Source organism: Dipteris shenzhenensis, chromosome 30 (assembly GCF_047967505.1).
Source record: "Dipteris shenzhenensis isolate YYH24624 ecotype China chromosome 30, Dip_SZ_1.0, whole genome shotgun sequence".
Classification (NCBI taxonomy): Eukaryota; Viridiplantae; Streptophyta; class Polypodiopsida; order Gleicheniales; family Dipteridaceae; genus Dipteris; species Dipteris shenzhenensis.
The window spans coordinates 5,124,660-5,144,511 of NC_141625.1; the positions used below are offsets into that span (position 1 = coordinate 5,124,660).

Below are 19,852 nucleotides of genomic sequence, written 5' to 3' on the forward strand. Positions count from 1 at the left end.
ACATGCACCAATGGAGGAAAGCGAAAAAATATCAAATACAAGAAACCCCAAATGCAAAAGGAGAATCGTAACTAAAGGCTTCTCCACGAGGGGCAAGCCAAAAACTAAACAGATCAAATCTTTACACTAGCTACTTAGTTAACACTAACCATCGGTCAACTTGACCAAAAATCATGGGCCAAAATTCCAACCAACTCCAAAAATGGCCAACTTCAAATGCGGTCAACAGATAGTCTTTGAACGTATCGGCCAAAATGAAGCCAACTGAACTGACGAAGCTCTGTACTTACATATATGCTTGTGCGTGCATCTATGTCTGTTCCTCCCCTGCCCTCGCACAACGGCTTCTGTTCTGTGATCCATCAGGTACAGCATCCTCCTCTTCTCGTCTCACCGTTGCTTTCGTGTGGGTGTTTGTGTTTGTGATGGTGCGCGACTTGCCCCCGAATCGCCTTTGCTTATCCGAGGTTGTGGGCGATGGGATCCCGAGTTTGTGGGAGGTTGGAAAAGTCGGGTGAGCGTGACGGCATCTGTGTTGTGTGTGAGAATGTGTGGTGTGTTGTGGGTGTGTGGGTGGGGTGGGGGCAGCCGGCCTGACAGAGAGAGAGAGAGAGAGAGAGAGAGAGATATTAACGTCTCTAAAAGGCCAAACGATGAAGATGCTTCAGGATCCATGCGACTAGGTAGCTGGTCTGTTGGTTGGGTGTGTGTGTGTGAGAGAGAGAGAGAGAGAGAGAGAGAGAGAGAGGCGTGTCTGGGTAGCCGGTCTGTTGGGTGCTTGTGTGTGAGTGAGCGAGCGTAGGCGAGAGAGAGAGACAGAGCGAGAGACGGTCCTTCGATGAAGAGAAGCAGTCCTCAGGTGAGCCTCATGCGTGTACTGTCACAGCAGGCGCTGCAACACGCTCGTAGTGCTCCTTGTTCCCCAGCTCTGCCTCAGTCGAATTCTCTCTCCCTTGTTCCTTCCGACGCTTGTGCCTCGCTGGATCGACCGACAGGCACAGATTCGGACCAGTTGAAGGAGTGCCCTTCAGAGAACGGAAGCTCCAGGGACACTTGGATGACGGAGCATACGAGAGAGGGTGGTTTAGCAGCACTGCAAAAAGCACCGGCTCGAGACATGAGTGGACAATCACGGGGTGGCGAAACAGCTGAGCAAACTGTGGTTCGTCGAGTTGCTAAATCCGTTCGCATAAGACTTCAGGATGTCGTCTGCGAGGCTGTCGATGCCATAGCTGAGCGCATGGTTGATCAGCCAGATGAGCTCTCGGAGGACCTGAAGACACAGCTTCGTAACATTATGGGCGGAGCAGGAGGTGCCCGGCAGCGGGAAGAATTCGCTTTTCTGCAGAAGATGCTGCTCAGTCGGGCGGATCTTACTCCTGAATTGTTATTGCGAGCTAACAGAACTCAGCTAGAACTTCTCGTGGCCATAAGGACAGGGGTACCGGCCTTCTTACACCCTGACGTCTCTATGACACAGTGTATTCTGATGGAAATTTTCTTCAATAAGCGGTGTCGAAATGTGGCGTGTCAGAACCACCTTCCTGGGGACGACTGCACGTGTGAAATCTGCAACTCCAAGAACGGGTTTTGTAATGCTTGCATGTGCACAATATGTAGCAAGTTCGACTTTGACGTAAATACCTGCCGTTGGATAGGCTGTGACTTTTGTGCACATTGGACACACACAGAATGTGCCATCCGTGTTGGGCATATAAGCATGGGCCCCTCCAAGTGCAGTAGAGATGCTGAGGAAATGCTCTTTCAATGTAGAGCCTGCAAACACACATCGGCATTGTTAGGTTGGGTCAAGGATTTGTTCTGCTCATGCGCTACTGAGTGGCAAAGGGATGAGCTAACGAGGGAACTTGGTTCTGTAAGGCACATTTTTCACGGGAGTCAAGATGCCAAAGGTCGCAAGTTGCTGTGGAAAGCTGAAGATTTGTTGAACAAGCTGAATACAGGGGCTGATGTGAATAGTGTGTGCAGGGAAATCCAACGGCTGTTTCAAGGTGCAATCTTATTCCTCCTTGGAAGTGCATACAAAATTTTAACTCTGTTAAGACGGGCTGTGGGCTGGGACCTGATATAATACAAGACTAAAGGTGATGATATTGTTGAATGGGGTGGGTCTCAGTAATACTTTTAATCTCACTTTAAAAGAGTTTGTATAGGAAGAGAACCAAAATATTAATTTGGATTTGCTTTATATTTATAATCTTTCAATCATTTCTAGGGTCATCATTCTGTAGCTACTAGTATCAGATATCGATACCATTGGTGACATTTTGCAATCCCTATAATAGTTGTCAGAAGCGCCTAACTAGGAAAATTTAGCAAGCATTGCTTCCACGAAATCCAGATGTGTTTTGGAAAGGGCATCCAAATTGTCAAGTAAAAGGTAATAACTTAAGCATGTGATGAGCAACTAATCTCTTTCGAGTGATATGAAGTACCCAATGATTTGAGGATAATGCTTATGCTTATAAATATTTGGTATAAAGAAGCTCCCACCTTGTTTTCTGAGGGTAGCAAACCCACGAATGGCTGTTTTCCTCATGTATATGTGACTTTTACATATTCTAATTTATTCCATTCAACAAGCTTGAATTCAATATGCTTGGAAAAATAAAAGCTGATCCATGCTGAAACTGAAGGAGCATTCACAATACTATACTGAGTTCAATAGCCCATCCGCTTTTCTTTTTCTCCTCCCTTCACAAAAGAAACACACCTGGCTGAGTCCAATCCGACAGAATTCACCCACTTAACGTTTTTATCATCTGGATGCCTGGCTTCAATTGTGTATTAGAGTTTTTCAACAAGGGTGAATAGAACCACCTTTTCAGTAGTCAGGTGCCTTGAGCTGTGTGAGAGATTTGATTACAGATCAAGCTTTGAGTACCCATGTGCTTAATCTGACATCTCTAATTGGGACTTCACAAAACATGCAAGCCAGTTGCCAAGGTTTCTCTTTCCAGAATCGTCCCAACCATAAAATATTAGCACAAAATGCCGATGTCTTTTGGACATCCCGGTTGTAAGGTAAAGGCCAAAAAAATTAGCAAGCATGTGTCAATAAGTAGTTGTTTCCAGCCCCATTAAGTACCTGCTGATTTGAAATCCGGTGCTTATGTGTGAATTTGTTCTAAAAAAATCTCATACTCTCTGTGATAACGAACCCAACGTTGGAGACTATACTGTCTATTTTCTTTATGTATACGTTACTTCAATAGAAGATGCAAACTCTATTCTTCTTACATATATGAACAAGACTTCTTGAATATATGTGCACAAAAGGAACCGACCTACACAACGAAAGCTTGCTGAGATAGAGTGTGAAAGGACTGTCACATGCATACGAACTTTGGTTATGCATGCGCATAACTAATTGATCTCACATGACAACTGAAAGAGAAACATTACTACCATTACCCCCCCCCCTCTTAGGAAGAGGTATCTATATTATTGCTGGCTTCCTGTGTATGACCCCAGGCAACCCCATTAAATCCTGATCTGCACATGGGCATAGGCTGCCTGGACCTGCTTGAAAGGCTATCCCATTTGCATGCTATGGACTGCTTGTATCCTACTGGAGGCCAACTGTGATGATGGCACCTCTATATGCTGCCCCTGCTGGGCCAATACTTGCTGCTCGTGGCTGTACACCTGCTGCAGGCCCTGTGTATGGAAGCGGCTTAGCAGAGAGAGAGAGAAAGAAAGAAAGAAAAGTATATTATAGAAAGAGAGAGAGAGAGAGAGAGAGAGAGAGAGAGAGAGAAAGAAAGATATATTAACATCTTCAGAAGCCCTCACGGGACTATGAGACAGAATACACACCAAAAAAAGAGTCGCTACTGCATCTCTGAGACTCAGAGAGTCGAGTGCACATGGCTACTCAGCTCGAGAGTAGACTGCCCACTTTCCTGCTTGCCTGGCTTCTTTCACCTTTACAAGCTCAGTGGTTCTTTGCTTGAGCTGTGTTGGAGTGAGTTCCTTAGATATCCATATCCTCATGCCCTTCAGCTTGTGTGTTTGTCGAAGAATCTTGGTCCTGGCTACCTTGTCACTGAGAAAGATTTGTATCTGTTCCCTTTGGCTCAATGCTCAAGATAGCATCCGAATCCCATTCCACTTGTGGTGTCTTCTCTTTTAGGCAATTGATCTTATCTTCTGTGAATTCCTTTATATCAAGGCAACCTTCTGGTAGCCCTCCCACATGCAAGATCTGCTTGTTGGCTTCCCTGGTTTGCTGCTCTTTCACTTCCCTGTATAGATCAGCTTTGTTCACTTTACTGTTCACGTCTGCTGTCATCTCTTGTTTCATAGATTCAAGTGAGTATCGACCATTTCCTGCACTTTAGAAAGCAACTCTGGTGTTGGGGGAGATGTTGTTAGTTATCAACCTTCCCGCACTTGCATGTAGCCTAGTTGGCAGTGTGCCAACTCTATTTGAAGCTGTCCAGCCATCAGGCCACACATGGCCCCCATCTGGTGTCTAAACTAGGACCTACCGGATAACCGAGCTACTCAAATGCCTTCTCCTCATATGGGGGGCTTACAAGTAGAGTTAGCTGGTTCCTGCGTAGTTACACGAGAGTGGAGCATTGATATCTAACACCCCCTCTCAATGTCCACCCGGAAGTGAACTTACTTTTTCGGCCCAATGCCAAGTCGATGAAGATGCATCTCCAGCAAGTCTCTTCCAAGAGCCTTTGTGAAGATGTCGGCAGCATTCTCTGTAGTTGGACAGTACACCAAGTCGACCTCTCCATCCATGATGAGCTCGCGTACAAAGTGATATTGAATCTCAATGTGTTTTGTGCGAGCGTGGAACACAGGGTTCTTAGCAATTGCCATGCAACTCTGATTGTCACATGATAACTGCATAGGCTTGTTCTCTGCTGCACCCATGTCCCCTAAAATCCTCCTCAACCACACTCCCTCACAAGAAGCAAAATAGGATTTGTACTCAACTCCAGATCCAAGTGAGAAACAGTAACCTGTCACTGATCTCTTGCTGTCCACGTCTCCTGTCCAATCCGAGTCACAGAATCCGGTCAAGATGTTGTCCTTGGTATAGGTGATGTCATAATCAAGTGTGCCTTTGATGTATTTTAACACCCGCATCCCTGCCCTCCAATGGTTCTCCCGGGGCTTATTGGAAAACCTGCTTAGTACACCAGTCGCAAAACTGATGTTCGGCCGTGTGTTGCACAAGTAAATCAAACTGCCTACAAGCCTTCTTTACTCCGCTTCGTCTACCAATGGTGATGAATCCTCTTTTGAGAGCTTCACGTCAACCTCCATAGGGGTGCCAACTGTCTTGCACTCAGCCATGCCAAATGCCTTCAATATCTCTCCAGCATACTTCAGCTGTGAAATGAAGATATGTTTTGGCTCTTGTCAAACTTCAATCCCCAAATAGAAATGCATCAGTCCGAGGTCTGTCATTTCAAACTCTCTTCCTAGCAACTGCTTTGTCTGCGAGATCTTTTCTTCATGGTTCCCTGTTATGACAAGGTCGTCCACATAAAGGACCACAATCATACACCTGCCTCCTCTTTAGATATACAAATTTGCATCAGATGGGCTCCTTCTGAACCCGTTTTGCAGAAAGTATGCATCAATCCGCTGGTACCACGCTTGTACCACGCTTGTGGGACCTGTTTTAGCTCGTAAAGTGCCTTCTTTAGTTTACAGACTTTACCTTCTGAACCGGGGATCACAAAACCTGGTGGTTGTTCCACGTATACCTCCTCCTTGAGATCTCCATTCAGAAAGGCGGATTTTACATCCATCTGAAACACGGGCCAACTTTCATCTGCTGTTAAAGCCAAAACACTGCGAATTGTGGTTAGTCGAGCTGTGGGAGCAAAAGTATCCTAATAATCAAAACCATGTATCTGTACGAATCCTTTTGCCACGAGCCGAGCCTTGTACTTATCCAACGTGCCGTCGGACTTGTACTTGGTCTTGTACACCTACTTGGTACCGATTACCTTGCATTTTGGTGGTCGATTCACAAGGTCCCAAGTGTTGTTCTTCATTATGGAGCCATACTCCGACTGCATAGCCTCCATCCACCTTTTCATCACCCTGTGCTTCTTCAAGACACTTGGGTTCTTCAGCACGGAACAGCTCTGTCATGAAAGCGTAGTTGACCAAGTGTTCATGTGTCCTTCTTTGCTCCTCTAATCTCTTGGATCGGCGGTGTTCGGATGGTTCCTCTTCAATGGCTGGAGGTTCTCTGCCGTCCAAAAGCTGCTTTACCCACTTGGGAATGGTTGTTGCCGTTGTGGTTCTGCAGGCTCTTCTTTCTCTTCTTTATCTTGATTCCTCCCAAGCACCGTTGGGGGAGCTCGGTCTGCTGTTGGTGGTTGTACTGAGTGGTTATCCTGGTCCTGGTTGTCTGGGAAGGAAGCATCCTCCTCCAATTGATGCGGCTGTTCTGAGAAGATCACATCGCGACTTACTATTATCTTCTTGGTAACATGATTACAGAGACGGTAACCCTTCGCCTCTTCACTGTAGCCCAAGAAAATACACTTCTGGCTCTTCGGTTCCCATTTGGTCCTGTTAGCATCAGGAACATGCACAAAACAGTCACATTCAAAAATTCTGAAATGTGCAACTAAAGGTTTCTTACCAGAAAAGGCCTGCAGTGGAGTCATCCCGTTCACAGCCTTCGTGTAGCTACGATTCAGAATGTAAACTGCCGTGTTACATGCTTCAGCCTAGAAAGTCTTTGGCAAATCTTTCCCTTTCATCATACTCCTGTCAATTTCGCAAATGACGCGCATCTTGCGCTCTGCTACTCCATTTTGCTGTGGTGTATGTGGCGGGGGTTTCTGCCTCTTGATCCCGTGACTTTGCAGTAACTTTCGAATTCACTTGATGTGAACTCTCCACCTCTGTCTGATCTCAACTTCTTCACCTTCCTCCCCGTTTCTTTCTCGACCATTACATGCCATTCTTTGAACTTACTAAAAGCCTCATCTTTAGTCTTCAGGAAGTATATCCATATCCTTTTACTGTAGTCGGCGATCAGCGTCATGAAGTAGGAGGAATCACCCAAAGCTTCCGTCTCCATCTTTCCGCAAAGGTCCGTGTGAATGAGCTCTAGAGGAGCCTTTGCCCTGCTGGTCTCTTTAGGAAAGGGCTGTCGATGCTGCTTGTCATTCTTTAAACTTACTAAAAGCCTCATCTTTAGTCTTCAGGAAGTATATCCATATCCTTCTATTGTAGTCGTCGACCATTACATGCCATTCTTTGAACTTACTAAAAGCCTCATCTTTAGTCTTCAGGAAGTATATCCATATCCTTCTACTGTAGTCGTTGATTAGCGTCATGAAGTAGTAGGAACTACCCAAAGCTTCCGTCTCCATCTTTCTGCAGAGGTCAGTGTGAACGAGCTCTAGAGGAGCCTTTGCCCTGTTAGCCTCTTTAGGAAAGGGCTGCCGATGCTGCTTGCCCATCATGCAAGCTTCACATACATCGGACAGATCTGTAATTTCTGGTAGGTCTACAATCATTCCACTTTTATGCATCTCCTTTAAAGAACTAAGGGCTGACAATCATTCCACTTTTATGCATCTCCTTTAAAGAACTAAGGTTTAGATGACCAAACCTCTCATGCCACAACTTAGTGTCGCTCACATAAGCTCGAGCACTGAAAGCTGAGAGTTCGTAGATGTTGTTGCGCCGTCTATCTTTACCAACGACCTTCCCTTGAAGATTCAAAATCTGTGCGCCATTCTTATCGAATTGAACTTTGAGGTCCCGATCCGTGATCGTAGAAACGACAGCTTAGTGTTGCTCACATCAGCTCGATCATACAGATTTTGAATCTTCCCTTGAAGATTCAAAATCTGTGTGCCATTCTTATCGAATTGAACTTTGAGGTCCCGATCCGTGATCGCAGAAACGACAGCTTAGTGTTGCTCACATCAGCTCGAGCACTGAAAGCTGAGAGTTCGTAGATGTTGCGCCGTGTACCTTTACCAACGACCTTCCCTTGAAGATCCAAAATCTGTGCGTCATTCTTATCGAATCGAACTTTGAGGTCCCGATCCGTGATCGCAGAAACGGACAACAAGTTCCTCTTGATATCTGGCACATAAAGGACATCGGACAACTGTTTTACAACTCCATCTGACTTGAGAGCAATCGTACCTTTTCCTTTTGCTAGACATTTTGCGTCATTGCCGACTGCTACCAGGATGTCATTCCCTACCGGATGTAGAGAGGTATACCAATCCTTCCGACTAGTCATGTGGCGCGATGCACCACTGTCAATAATCCAAGGTTCAACCGCAGGTACATGAACTGCCTCCGTGCAAATCTCCTTAATTGCTACGAACAACTCTACTGGCACTGCCTGCGCGCTGTTGTTGGACTCTTTCTTTACTCCGTTCTTCTCATTTACAATCTTCTTTCGGCACTCATTCTGCTTGTGCACTGCCTTGTTGCAATAGAAGCATTTGATCTTCTTCTTTCTCTTTTTATCATCAGCAGAAGATGGGTTACCAGAGTCCTTACCCTTATCTTTCTTTGATCCAGCCCAGAAAGCCGAATCTTCTCCAGTCCTCATCTTTTGACGCATCTCCTCCTTCAGAAGCATTGCGCTGAAATCCTTAAAATTGAGGTTCGGATTTCTGTTCTGTGTATTCAGCGTCGTAACAAGACCGTCGTAGTTTGGTGGGAGAATCCGTATGCACCTTCGTGCTAGATTCTCGTTGGTGATGGTGATGCCAATCGCAGTCATCTGATCTCGTAGATTCTTTACCCTGGTGATGAATTTCTCAGCCATTTTAGACTCAGACAATTTCTTGTTCGCGAGTTGAGTCTCCAGATTTTGAATCCGTGTTTGATTCGTGGTCTCGTAGTGATTTTTCAAGACCGTCCATGCCTCCTCCGCTGTGGTGACATGTTGAATTAACGCCATGACAGAATCACTTACATTGCAGACAATAGAACACAACGCCTCTGCATTTCTTCTTGTTTACGTGAGAATCTCATCCGCAGTTGATACTATCTGTTGTCCTGCATTGCACTGAGGGTAGACAGAGCATTTCTCGGGGCAGTCCACTCTCGGGTTGCGGGGCCCGTTTGGAGCCCCAGATGATCCCGGATGGCTCTGGGCCGATTGGACACCGTAGGTGAGTTGCTCTATTCTGCGCCACGGTTCTAACGTGTGGTTGGTGGCCTATTTCGGGACCGACCTCCAGTCGGCCGTTTCGGGCGGATTGGGTCGGTCTCTCAATTGGGTCTAACCGACTACGACTGGTGGCTATATAAGAGCAAGCCCATGAAGCCCATATTCATCACTGGCTACAACAACCCTGATTCCTTAGCATCCAGCCTCCGTCCTCTACTGTTTCCAGCACGCCATCGAAGCTTCTCACACAGGAGCGCACGGTTGGGGGGCAACGCCATCTATTGTATCAGTTTTACAGCAATCAATTTTTTGATTCTCCATACTATTTGCTTTTCTCTCTTGCATACGAGATCCTGTTATCTGTTGAGCACAGACGTTGTATTGTTTTCTTACAGATGTATTACACTTGTGCAATACCTCCTTGATGACCTCTTGCTTTCCATTCCCCTCCATATCGTGGACCTTCCTTTCCAAAGCTGCAAGTTGAAGTCTGAGTTCACGGACTTCAAGTTCTAGGTGGTAGATACGCTCTTGTGGATCGGGGGGCTTTATCGTTTGATAAGTTTTCGCATATGGGAGCAGGAGCGCTCAAAGTCGAAAAGCAAGGAGTAGATTTCAAGTAAAAAATGTACCTTACAAAATGACTGTGGTTTAGGCTTAAGTAGTCCTTCCCCACATCCTCCTTTTTAGCCTCTTTAGTGCTAATCTGGTAACTTAGCTTAATTTTCTCCTTGGGAAAGGGGGAGAGAGAGAGAGAGAGAGAGAGAGAGAGAGAGAGAGGGAGGAAGAGAGAGATGGATGTTGAGGCTGGATGAGGGAGCTTGAAGTAGATTGAGGATAAGGAGTCAAATCGATACGTGCCTGGAAATGAGTGGGGTTGGCGCTTTCATAGTCCTTCCCCAAATCCTCCTAATTAGCTTCTAGCTAATTTTTCCATCTAGTGCTAACCCCACTAACTTAGTAGAATTTGCCCCTTCATGACAGCCATCCCTTCCCTATATTTCCATGCTTTCAAGGATCACTACATATGGGCATTTCCTAGGGGAGGGTAGCAGTGGACAGATATTGCAGCATGTTCGGATTCTACAATATCCACCTTAACAAAGATTGTTCGGGGAGCTCTAAAGGGAATCCTTCACACAGGTAGCTGAGATGAATGGTTAAGGGCATCCTACAATAGGATCCACTTCATGGCGCTCGTTGTTGCATAGGAGCATCACATGTTTGATCCTCAACTTACACCAGGCTCTTACGCGACCAATTCCCATTTGACCCTTGTTCTTCCTCAATCATTTCCTCTCAAGCCCTGGACTTGGTATTGCTCTTAAGTATGATGATTTTGATCTCAGTGTGGTTAGTTATGCTGAGCTGGCTCTTTGTTATTTTCCCTTTCATCTTGGGCGACCTAGGTGGCAGCATCTATTCTCTAGTTCAATACCAGTAGATCACCCTTTGCCAAAATAAAATAAAGCCTTTTTTGTTGGATATGATTGATAAGAGGCATTTGTGAAAGCCTCCAAGGGCTCGAATGGTTAGATGTGAGAGCCGTGTGACTAGGGATTGAGTACATCTGCCTAGGGGTGGGCTAGAAACTAGGATGGACAGCCCGGTAGATGGGCTTTTTGGAGAGCTACAGGTCGGGTGTTCAAGGAGGGGTTAGTCCCTTTAGATTTGGTTGGCCAAATCTCTTGATATGGCTAAATATGGAGTGATTACTTCCCAATTCTTTGGTTCTCTCGTCTTTGCACAAGTAAGAGTGCATTTATCCCTCAATTTAGTAATCTAATCCTATTACTTCTCGGAAAGGGCTATAATACAATAAAAGTAATGAAGAAACTCTGCTTTGTCCTACATCGTAATCGTGATATCTTTGGAATTTCGACTTTGGATATGTTTAGAATCCTTATATGTAGAATCAATGGGGAGCTTCAAAGCCATCTTCTTTTTGTTCTTAGATTTATTCTATTGATGCATCCCTGCACTTGGGTGCAAGGTGACAACTGGCTTCATTGACAAAGTGCAAATAGTTCCTATGATAGGATATTTTTTCGTATGCTGTGACCCCATTGTGAGCCCTTGTCCAGGGACAGCCAGGCACGAGCTACGTAAGTCAGTCTATCAACCTTAGGTCAAGTTGGAAAGTCTGTCCTTGTTCACTAGTACCCACTGGAGAACAGTAAGTTAGTGTTTCCGTCTTAGGGTTCTAGGTAGGTCTAGGTCTCAGCCTCGGATAGGAGCCCAGACAGACCCCCTCAGGGATGAGACAATCAGCTCCCATAAAGGGAGAATGGGCTGGGGGAAGGGCTGCCTTTATAGGCTGCCCTGTGCCCCTCCCTAGGCAGCTAGGGCTAGGGAAGTGAGCCCCAACCAGCTGACTGGCTGGTCGGCCTGTTTCAGGCTGGTTGGCTCACTCCCTACCAGCCCTACACCCCCCTATATAAAGGGGGGGCTGCTGCCTTCACTCATCAGCTCCCAACAAAAGCCTCTTATTTCTCCAGCCTGGTGCAGGCCTCAGGCCTTCGAGAAGTCCCCTGCAAGACAGCAAATAGTTCAGCAGTTCCTAAGGGTGATCCAGGAAGGAGTCCACGCAGCCTCCATAGCTCGGCTCAGAGTTGAGGTTCGGAGTTGCTGTTTCAGCAGTTCTTTTACAGTTTTCTCAGCTACTTACAGCTCTTATCACTCAGCTCTCAGTTTACATCTCAGCTCTCTTAGCTTCCATTACTCTCACATTTCCGTCTTTCCTTCATCTCTCACACTCACGCAGCTCCGTTGCATGCCCGGGGACAGCGCAAGCCTCTTCAATAGCCTTGCACAATGGTCCACATCTTCCGTGTGGGCAGTGTGGTCTTGGTCTAGATTTTGGGTTGCTTCTTAGGCATTTGTGGGTCAGCTCTCTGTATCAAAGGGTCATCCTCAGAGTTGTCGAGCTCTCTGAAGGAGTGTCAGTTGTATTCTTTTGCAGTTCTACAAGATACACATTTGGGAAGGGTGTAGGCTCAAGGAAGCGGAAGGAGGTACAAACGTGGAGCAGAACGCTGAAAGCCGTCACATCAACAACTAACAAATGAAAGTACAAAGTACAAAATAAAGGGGAACCCTAGGACAATGTCCTAGTGGTACCACTAGTACTAGGTGTCATAAGACACTAAAAGTACTAGGTGACCTAAGTGCCAATAACTAAAGCTACATGGCACATACTAGGGCCCAGAGAGCATCAATACGACCGGGAGATGATGGCCTACAAACCCCTCTCCATGGTATGGGCTGAAGTATTATGGAAACGTCTCAGAATACCTGGTATTTTTTGGTCATGGTGGCACATGTTCATCCCAAGGGATATAGCCACCTATGAATGTACAAGGTAGCCAGATCATGTAACAAAGGGAACCAAGTGTAAACCCTGTTGAAAGACTTCAAACTTGGGACGAGGAAGTGCCTTTGTAAACAGATCTGTTATGTTGCCCTTTGTGGGAAGGTAGGACAACTCTATGTCTCTTGCTGACAACCGCTCTCGAACATAATGATAGTGAACCTCAATGTGCTTGGTACGCGCATGAAACATTGGATTACGCGCAATAGCTAAAGCACTCTGGCTGTCAGTGTAGACCATAGTGGAGGATGTCTGGCGGATACCAAGATCTACAAGTAACTGTCGAAGCCAGACACGCTCTACTATAGCGGTGAAGGCTGCCCTGTACTCAGCCTCACAGCTGGATGTGGCAACTATTGGTTGCTTCTTGCTGAGCCAATAGATACATGAACTGCCAAGCAAAAAACAGTTGCCGGTATGTGACACTTTGCTGTCGAAACAATCTGCATAATCACTATCCGTGTAAGCATGCATGGTAAGTGAACCCTGATTGACACATTCCCTTTTTCTCTAACACTCACTCAGATCACGGGCGATGGCATTTGTTATTTCCTCCCAGCCAAACTCTCGTAGATCGCATTTTTCAATCAATACGTCTTTCTTGCTTTCCTCATGCATATCCACGAGACCCTCAACTCCCTAGATGGTTCCCCCTTGCCACATGTCATCATTTTAGCCTTTCACTTGGTGCACCATTTACCCCTCTCTTGGGGCACATTAAAACCATTTGCCCCTTGGCATTATTGCACATTTAGGTGCACCTAGGCCTTAGCACTCAGAACCACCTAGTCAATGCCATTTCACCCTCACTTAGGACCTTGGCAGTTACTTCTCTCGACCATTTCATTTACGCATATAAAATATTACAGAAGTCGGTCATCTAAGAGAAAATGCCCACCGATCTTTCCGAGGTCATGCTATCTCGGCTAGAGCATAACATTCCTTCCCTCTTCAAGCATCAGCGTCCTCGATGATGAAATCTGGGAACACTCTCCGTAACTGGTATACGGATTCCCAGGTAGCTTCCGATAGAGGCTGACCATGCCATGCAACCAACACCGTGGGTATCTTCCAATTTCGTATTTGCATTGTTCCTCGGTCCAGGATTCTTGTTGGTTTGCGTCTTGCATTATCCTCTATCTCTTGAAACAAAACCACACCTTCGATTAGTGAGTCACCAATATGCAAAAATTTCTTTAAACGAGAAACATGAAACACTGGGTGCACCTTACACCCCGGTGGTAATTCTAATTTATAGGCTACCTTGCCTATTCTTTTCAGAATTAACCACGGCCCACAGTATCGAGGTGATAACTTAGCGCACTCTCCTGAAGTCAACGACTTCGAGTGCGAAGGAACTCTGAGAAAAACTTTTTCTCCTTCCTTGAATACTCTTATAGACCGGTTTTCATCCGCATACACCTTGGCTCTATCCATAGCCTGGCGGATATTAGCTCTCGCAAGTGCTAGCATCTCCCGCATCTGAACCACAAAGTCCGCGACACTAGGCACTTTCTGAGGTACTCCAACAATAGTTGGATTGGCTGGTCTATAACCATAGTTCAGTTCAAACGGACTGAACCTGGTAGAGGAATGTTTTCTATCATTGTAGGCAAACTCCAACAATGGCAACCACTTGTCCCACGTATGTTGCCTCAATGATACATATGCCCTCAGCATATCCTCTAAGGTCTGGTTGACTCTCTCCGTCTGACCATCCGTCTCAGGATGATCCCCACTACTCATTCCCAACTCAGTCCTTAGTGTCTCAAATACCGCTGTTCAAAAATGACCGGTAAATTTGACATCTCTGTCTGACACTATGGATCTAGGTAATCCATGCAGACGAAATATATGTCTGATGAACAAATCCGCCACTTGCGGGGCACTAACAGACTCTCTAGTCGGAATGAAGTGAGCCATCTTGGTTAGACGATCAACCACCACAAGGATAGAATCATACCCTCCTTGTGTCGTAGGCAGTCCTACAATAAAGTCCATGGAAATGCTCTCCCACTTACTTAGTGGTATTTCCAAGGGCTGTAAAAGTCCGGGTGGCTTCACCCGCTCGGCCTTACTTACCTGACACGAGAAACACCGTGTCACATATTCATGAAGAAATCTCGTTTCACGAGATCATATGTCTTCTCGACTCCTGGATGTCCCGCACACGGGATATCCCGAAGTATGATCTGTGAGTCAACCCTCTGTTTGAGCTGTCGGGTCATAGGCTTCGGGTCACGGTCACGTCGAGGTCTCGCCTCGTGGGAGTCTGTGATCTGGCTGAAAGAACTCCGGGATAGAGCTCTGAGAGGTATTAGTCGGGGGAGAAGTCTGCTCCTATCTGTGTGCTTAGAGTATCCTATCTCGGTGTGTGAGCACCTCATGAATGAAACCAGCCAAACATCACTGGTCTGGGTAGGAGAGGAAACGGGCAAAAACCCCATAACTGTCTCTGAAGAGGCAATAGAAACACGCTCGGATCTCATAGTAAACATGACATCTGAATATGAAATGCTCTTTTGTCTCAACCTCCTGCATGTCACAAAGTGTGCATATGCGTCTCTCCCTGGGTAACTGCTCTGCTCTACCGCTCCTCGATACGAAGTCTGTGAGAAGAGATCCAGAACTACCCAAGAGAGATCCTCAGCGAGTGGGGTAGGTGAATCTACGTGCATCCTGGTGGATCAATGAAACCCTCCGCTGTGATATGTAAGAAGTGATCTTTGTAGAAGCCCAGCTTCATTGGAAGATCACTCGGGCCCAACCAAGTCCGGAATGTGTGTAGTTGTAGGAGATCCTCCCGGATAACTTGGTTGACCTCGTGTGATAGGAGGGGAGAGAAAGGAGCATCCATGCTATACTGGAAAGGAGGTAGTCTATCCATGTGGAGCCCTAGTCCTGCAAACCATCTCTCTGTGTGCATACCAACACCTCTGGTCTCCCCTTGCTACAAGTGCCATAGAAGAGGACAGCGCTAGCCATGGTATCCTGCTACGTCCGGATGTGTAATCCCCAAACTCTGTGACTCGGTACAGATACGTAATGACCTGAAATGCAGCATCTAGCTGTAATGGAGGTGACCCAAACTCCGCACGAATGATTTGGTGAGGGACGGATGGCTTACCACGGATCATCCGTGATAACATGAGAACCTGTAGCCGCTCCATCTTGGCCCACTCTATATTCGACAAGTCTGGCTCCCAGCATGGACTGCCATACATCCTTGCTGGGCGGACCAAGGAGTCAAAAAGCAACCCTTTGGTCCGTGGATCCTGAAAGTGAGAGCGGAAGCACTGCCTCTCTAGTCTAGCCAATGAAGCATATCCTTTGCTCAGGCGTGCATGCATCGTGGGTCTCATAGTGAAGATGGGAAAGATGACCCCAAGATAGGTGTATGATGAAACTACCTCAACAGGGGACCCATCAAATGCAAAATGCTCATCGCGTATGATGGCTCGAGATGTACTGTGAAACCGGCCTTCGATAAACAAAAGGGCAATGATCTTCTTCTACTCATCCATAAACTTCATAAATGGCCACAATGCAAGCTTTAGTCACTTCAATTACTTAGCACAACTTAGAAACAAGCTTCAACAACAACAAAGGTGAGGCTAGAATGCCCCTGCTCAATGAAAATAGTACACAGTGCACCACTAGCCCCAAATGCCTTGGTGCCCCTTACGGTATTTATTTAATGCTTCTGAATGGAAATGCTTTACAACAAGGGTTCAATCCTGCGGTGTTCCTCTCTGCAAATCCTCTACTTGTCTTCAAGGCATCTAATCCAAGTGCACCACTAGAATTCCCACTGGCAAGGCATACTCGGGCATTCAATTCTGATCTGACACAACTTAGAGACATTCATGCATCCAAACCACTAGCAAACTGAGCTCAAGGCTATCACATGCATCCACACTGTCCTTAGACCTTTCACAAGATCACCCTGTTAGAATTGTAGATATAATTCAGCAGTGACCAATGTAATTTAATAAGCTAGTTAGGGGCACTTTTCCCTCTTTAAGAGGTTTTTCCCCCTAACCGCAGTTAGTTCACTAACTATGGTTAGTGACTACTAAGGTTTTGTCACTAGGACAAAACCTTATCTCTCACTCATTGAGTTGTACTCTTTACACTCTTCTATTTGCAACTCAGCTCTCAAGCTTTCAGCTCTCCAGCTCTCACTCTCTTGCTCTCTCTCACTCTCCATTCTCTCACATTTGGTATCAGAGCATTTGATCCAGCTCCCTACTTCTTCCCCGTTCAGCTCCAGCTACAACCCACGCTCCTACTGCTACACCTCGCTCGTGCAGTCCGTACGACTGTACGGAATTTGTACCGTACCTGTCGTACCTTACTTGTCGTACCGTACACGACGTACAGATCTGCAACGCACAGGTCGTCGTACATCGCGTCCGTACAAGTGCCGTGGCCGTCGTACATCGCGTCCGTACAGTTCGTCGTCAGACTGTACGGTTCGCCGTACAGTTCTGTACTTGTACGTACAGCTCGCTGCCACCAGCCGTACAGCTCGCTGTCATCGTCCGTACCAGCACGTACCTTCTCCGTACTTCCGTACAGGTCTTGCTTCCGTACAGCAGGTAGTCCTCTGATTCCGTACAGGAGAAACTCGCAGGTGATCTTTGGCAGGCACATTTTGCAGACAGCCATTGTTTGGCTCAGTTTTTTGGGAGTACATTTGGGGCATTTTGTTTGTTGCAGACATTGCAATCATTTTGTAGTTTGGGAGCTACACTTGGAGAAAACATTCAAGATTTGGTCTGAAATTTGGGGCTTTCTGCTGAAATTGCAAAATTTGGGGCTTTCTGTACTTCTGCCCCTTTCTGGTTGCAATTTGAAGCTCGAAATTTGGGGCTTTCAGTTCTGCAGTACAATTTCTTGAAGAAATTTGGGGATTTTGTAATTCCACTGCAATCTCGCAGTGAAATTTGGGGCTTTTGCAGACAGAGCGCAATTCTTGCAACATTTGGGGCTTTTGATCTATTTGCCCCTTTCCGGTTGCAATTTCAAGCCTATTTTGGGGCTTTTGTGTTGGGAGAGCAATTTCCGGAGTTTTCAGTTCATACTGCCTTTCTTGGAGTGTTTTGCAGCACTTTTGGCAGATTCTGGAGAGTTTTTGATGCTTGGACAGATTTCTGATAGTGCAAGTATAGAAATCTGAGTTGCATTTACAGCCGGTGCTTGGCTGTGTTTTTTGGGAGTTGTGCATTTCATTCCCAGTAAGGGAATTCAGTTTTGTATCTGCTTAAATCTCTTTCTCAGATATGGCCCAGCAAAATCAGAATGACTTCCAGTTCGGTGGTCTTTCACAGGAAGACAAGTTGGATGGTACCAACTACTCCCTCTGGAGTTTTACGGTACGCAATATTCTGATTTCTCGCAATTTATGGGATTATGTGAATGGGGGTGAGATCCGACCAGCAGGTATGGCACCTAATACCCCTCCTCAGCAAGGAGGTGGAAGAGGTCGTGCACAGGGGGCAGCTACAGAACAAGTTGTTGGTACAGCTATAGCCACTACTCCAGATCAGAAGAGATGGGATTCACGAGATGCCTTAGCTTTGTCATGTATCTCTCTTTCAGTGAAAAGATTTATCATTCCGCATATCCGGTCGTGTAAGACCTCCAAGGCAGCGTGAGATATTTTAGAAAGCATGTATGCAGCCCGGAATGATGCAAGGGTATCCTTCTTGAAAAGAGAGTTAAGTAATACACATATGGAAGAGGGTGACTCCATGTCAGTCCACCTCACAAAGCTACAGGATCTCAGAGAGCAATTGTTAAACATAGATGAAATTATTCCTGATTCAGAGATGATTACAACCACTCTGAATTCTCTTCCTGAGTCTTATCTCAGCTTTCATACCTCGCTGAACTTATCATTGAGGGGGGGTGCAAATCCTCTCACTTTTCATGAGTTGATAGGACTTCTGCTTCAGGAAGAGCAGACCAGGAAAAACTTGGCTTCACGTGCAGGTGAACAAGCCATGCTCTCAAAATTTAAATAAAAAACAAAAGGACAGGCAAAGACATCAGTAAATCAGCCTTCCAGTGGGTCAGGACAGCCTTCACAAAAGGCTAAAAATGATGCAAGTAAGCCCAAAAAGAAGGGTTTTTGTCACTACTGCAAAAAGCCAGGTCATCACATTGCAGAATGCAGGAAAAGGCTTGCAAAAGAGAAGAAAAACAGCTCCGGTATGGCTGTTTCAGATTCAGCTCCTCATGCATCTGATAGTGGGGATGCTGCAGCCAACTTTGTTGGACAGGATTATGCCTTTTTATCTTGCATTTCAGATTCTAGGCTGGCTGTTCCAGATGCTCGGGATAGTACAGCCACTTGTAATGATGATACTTATGCATTTTTGACTTGCAGTTATGACTCTTCTACGGATGCATCTGCTTTCAGTGTCAATGAAACACTGAACACTTGGTATTTGGACAGCGGTGCATCTAAACACATCACTTCTAGGAAGTGTCTTTTTACTTCCTTGCATCCACCTCCCGTTGGTAAGAAAGTCACTTGTGCCAACAACTCATCATATTCAGTACGTGGCACAAGAGATGTTGAACTCACTGCCATTGATGGCTCAATTTTCAGACTTTCAGATGTCTTATATGTGCCTGGTATAACCAAAAATCTTCTTTCAGTGTCCACTCTTAACAGAGCTGGATTTCAGGTCATCTTTGAGGATGACAAATGTGCTGTCCGAGACAGGGAAGATGACTATGCCTTAAGGTTATCTGGTACTCTGCTGCGTGGGCTTTTTCAGCTTGATCTTTTTGAGAAAAGAGTAGCCCATGCTCTTGCAGTTTCTACCCCTACAGTTGCCATGCAGAATGCAGAATTATGGCATGCCTGATATGGCCACATGCATTACAACAGCTTGATGACACTTCAGAAGTATTCCATGGTTGATGCATTGCCACCTCTTGAGATACCTCCTCCACATGCCTGTGAAGGGTGCATCTTAGGCAAGATGCATAGATTCCCCTTCAAGAAGGATGGTTCAATGAAAGCTGTCCGCAAATTACAGCTTATACACAGTGATGTCTGTGGTCCCATGAGGACTCCATCGTTGGGTGGTCATCTCTACTTTGTTACATTTATTGATGATTACTCCAATTTCACTTGGGTTTTTGGGCTGAAATGCAAATCAGAAGTGTTCACGGTGTTTAAACACTTTTCAGCCATGGTTGAAAATGAAACCGGACTCAAGATAGAGACATTGCGCACAGATAGAGGTGGGGAAGACTTGTCTGCAGAATTTGATGCTTTTTTGAAAGGCAAGGGTATTGTGCAT

At 45.9% G+C, this 19,852-nt stretch overlaps 1 protein-coding gene across 1 annotated transcript in view; it reads left to right on the forward strand.

The window, feature by feature from the left end:
• The first annotated feature begins 249 nt into the window (after positions 1 to 249).
• LOC147881635 (OBERON-like protein) overlaps positions 250 to 19,852 on the forward strand; it is a 70,892-nt gene continuing 51,289 nt past the window's right edge. The window contains exons 1-2 of the mRNA XM_087401901.1: positions 250 to 366; positions 890 to 2,012. Coding sequence (XP_087258027.1) covers positions 295 to 366; positions 890 to 2,012 — 1,195 coding nt within the window. The 5' untranslated portion in view covers positions 250 to 294. The remainder of the gene's footprint in view (positions 367 to 889; positions 2,013 to 19,852) is intronic.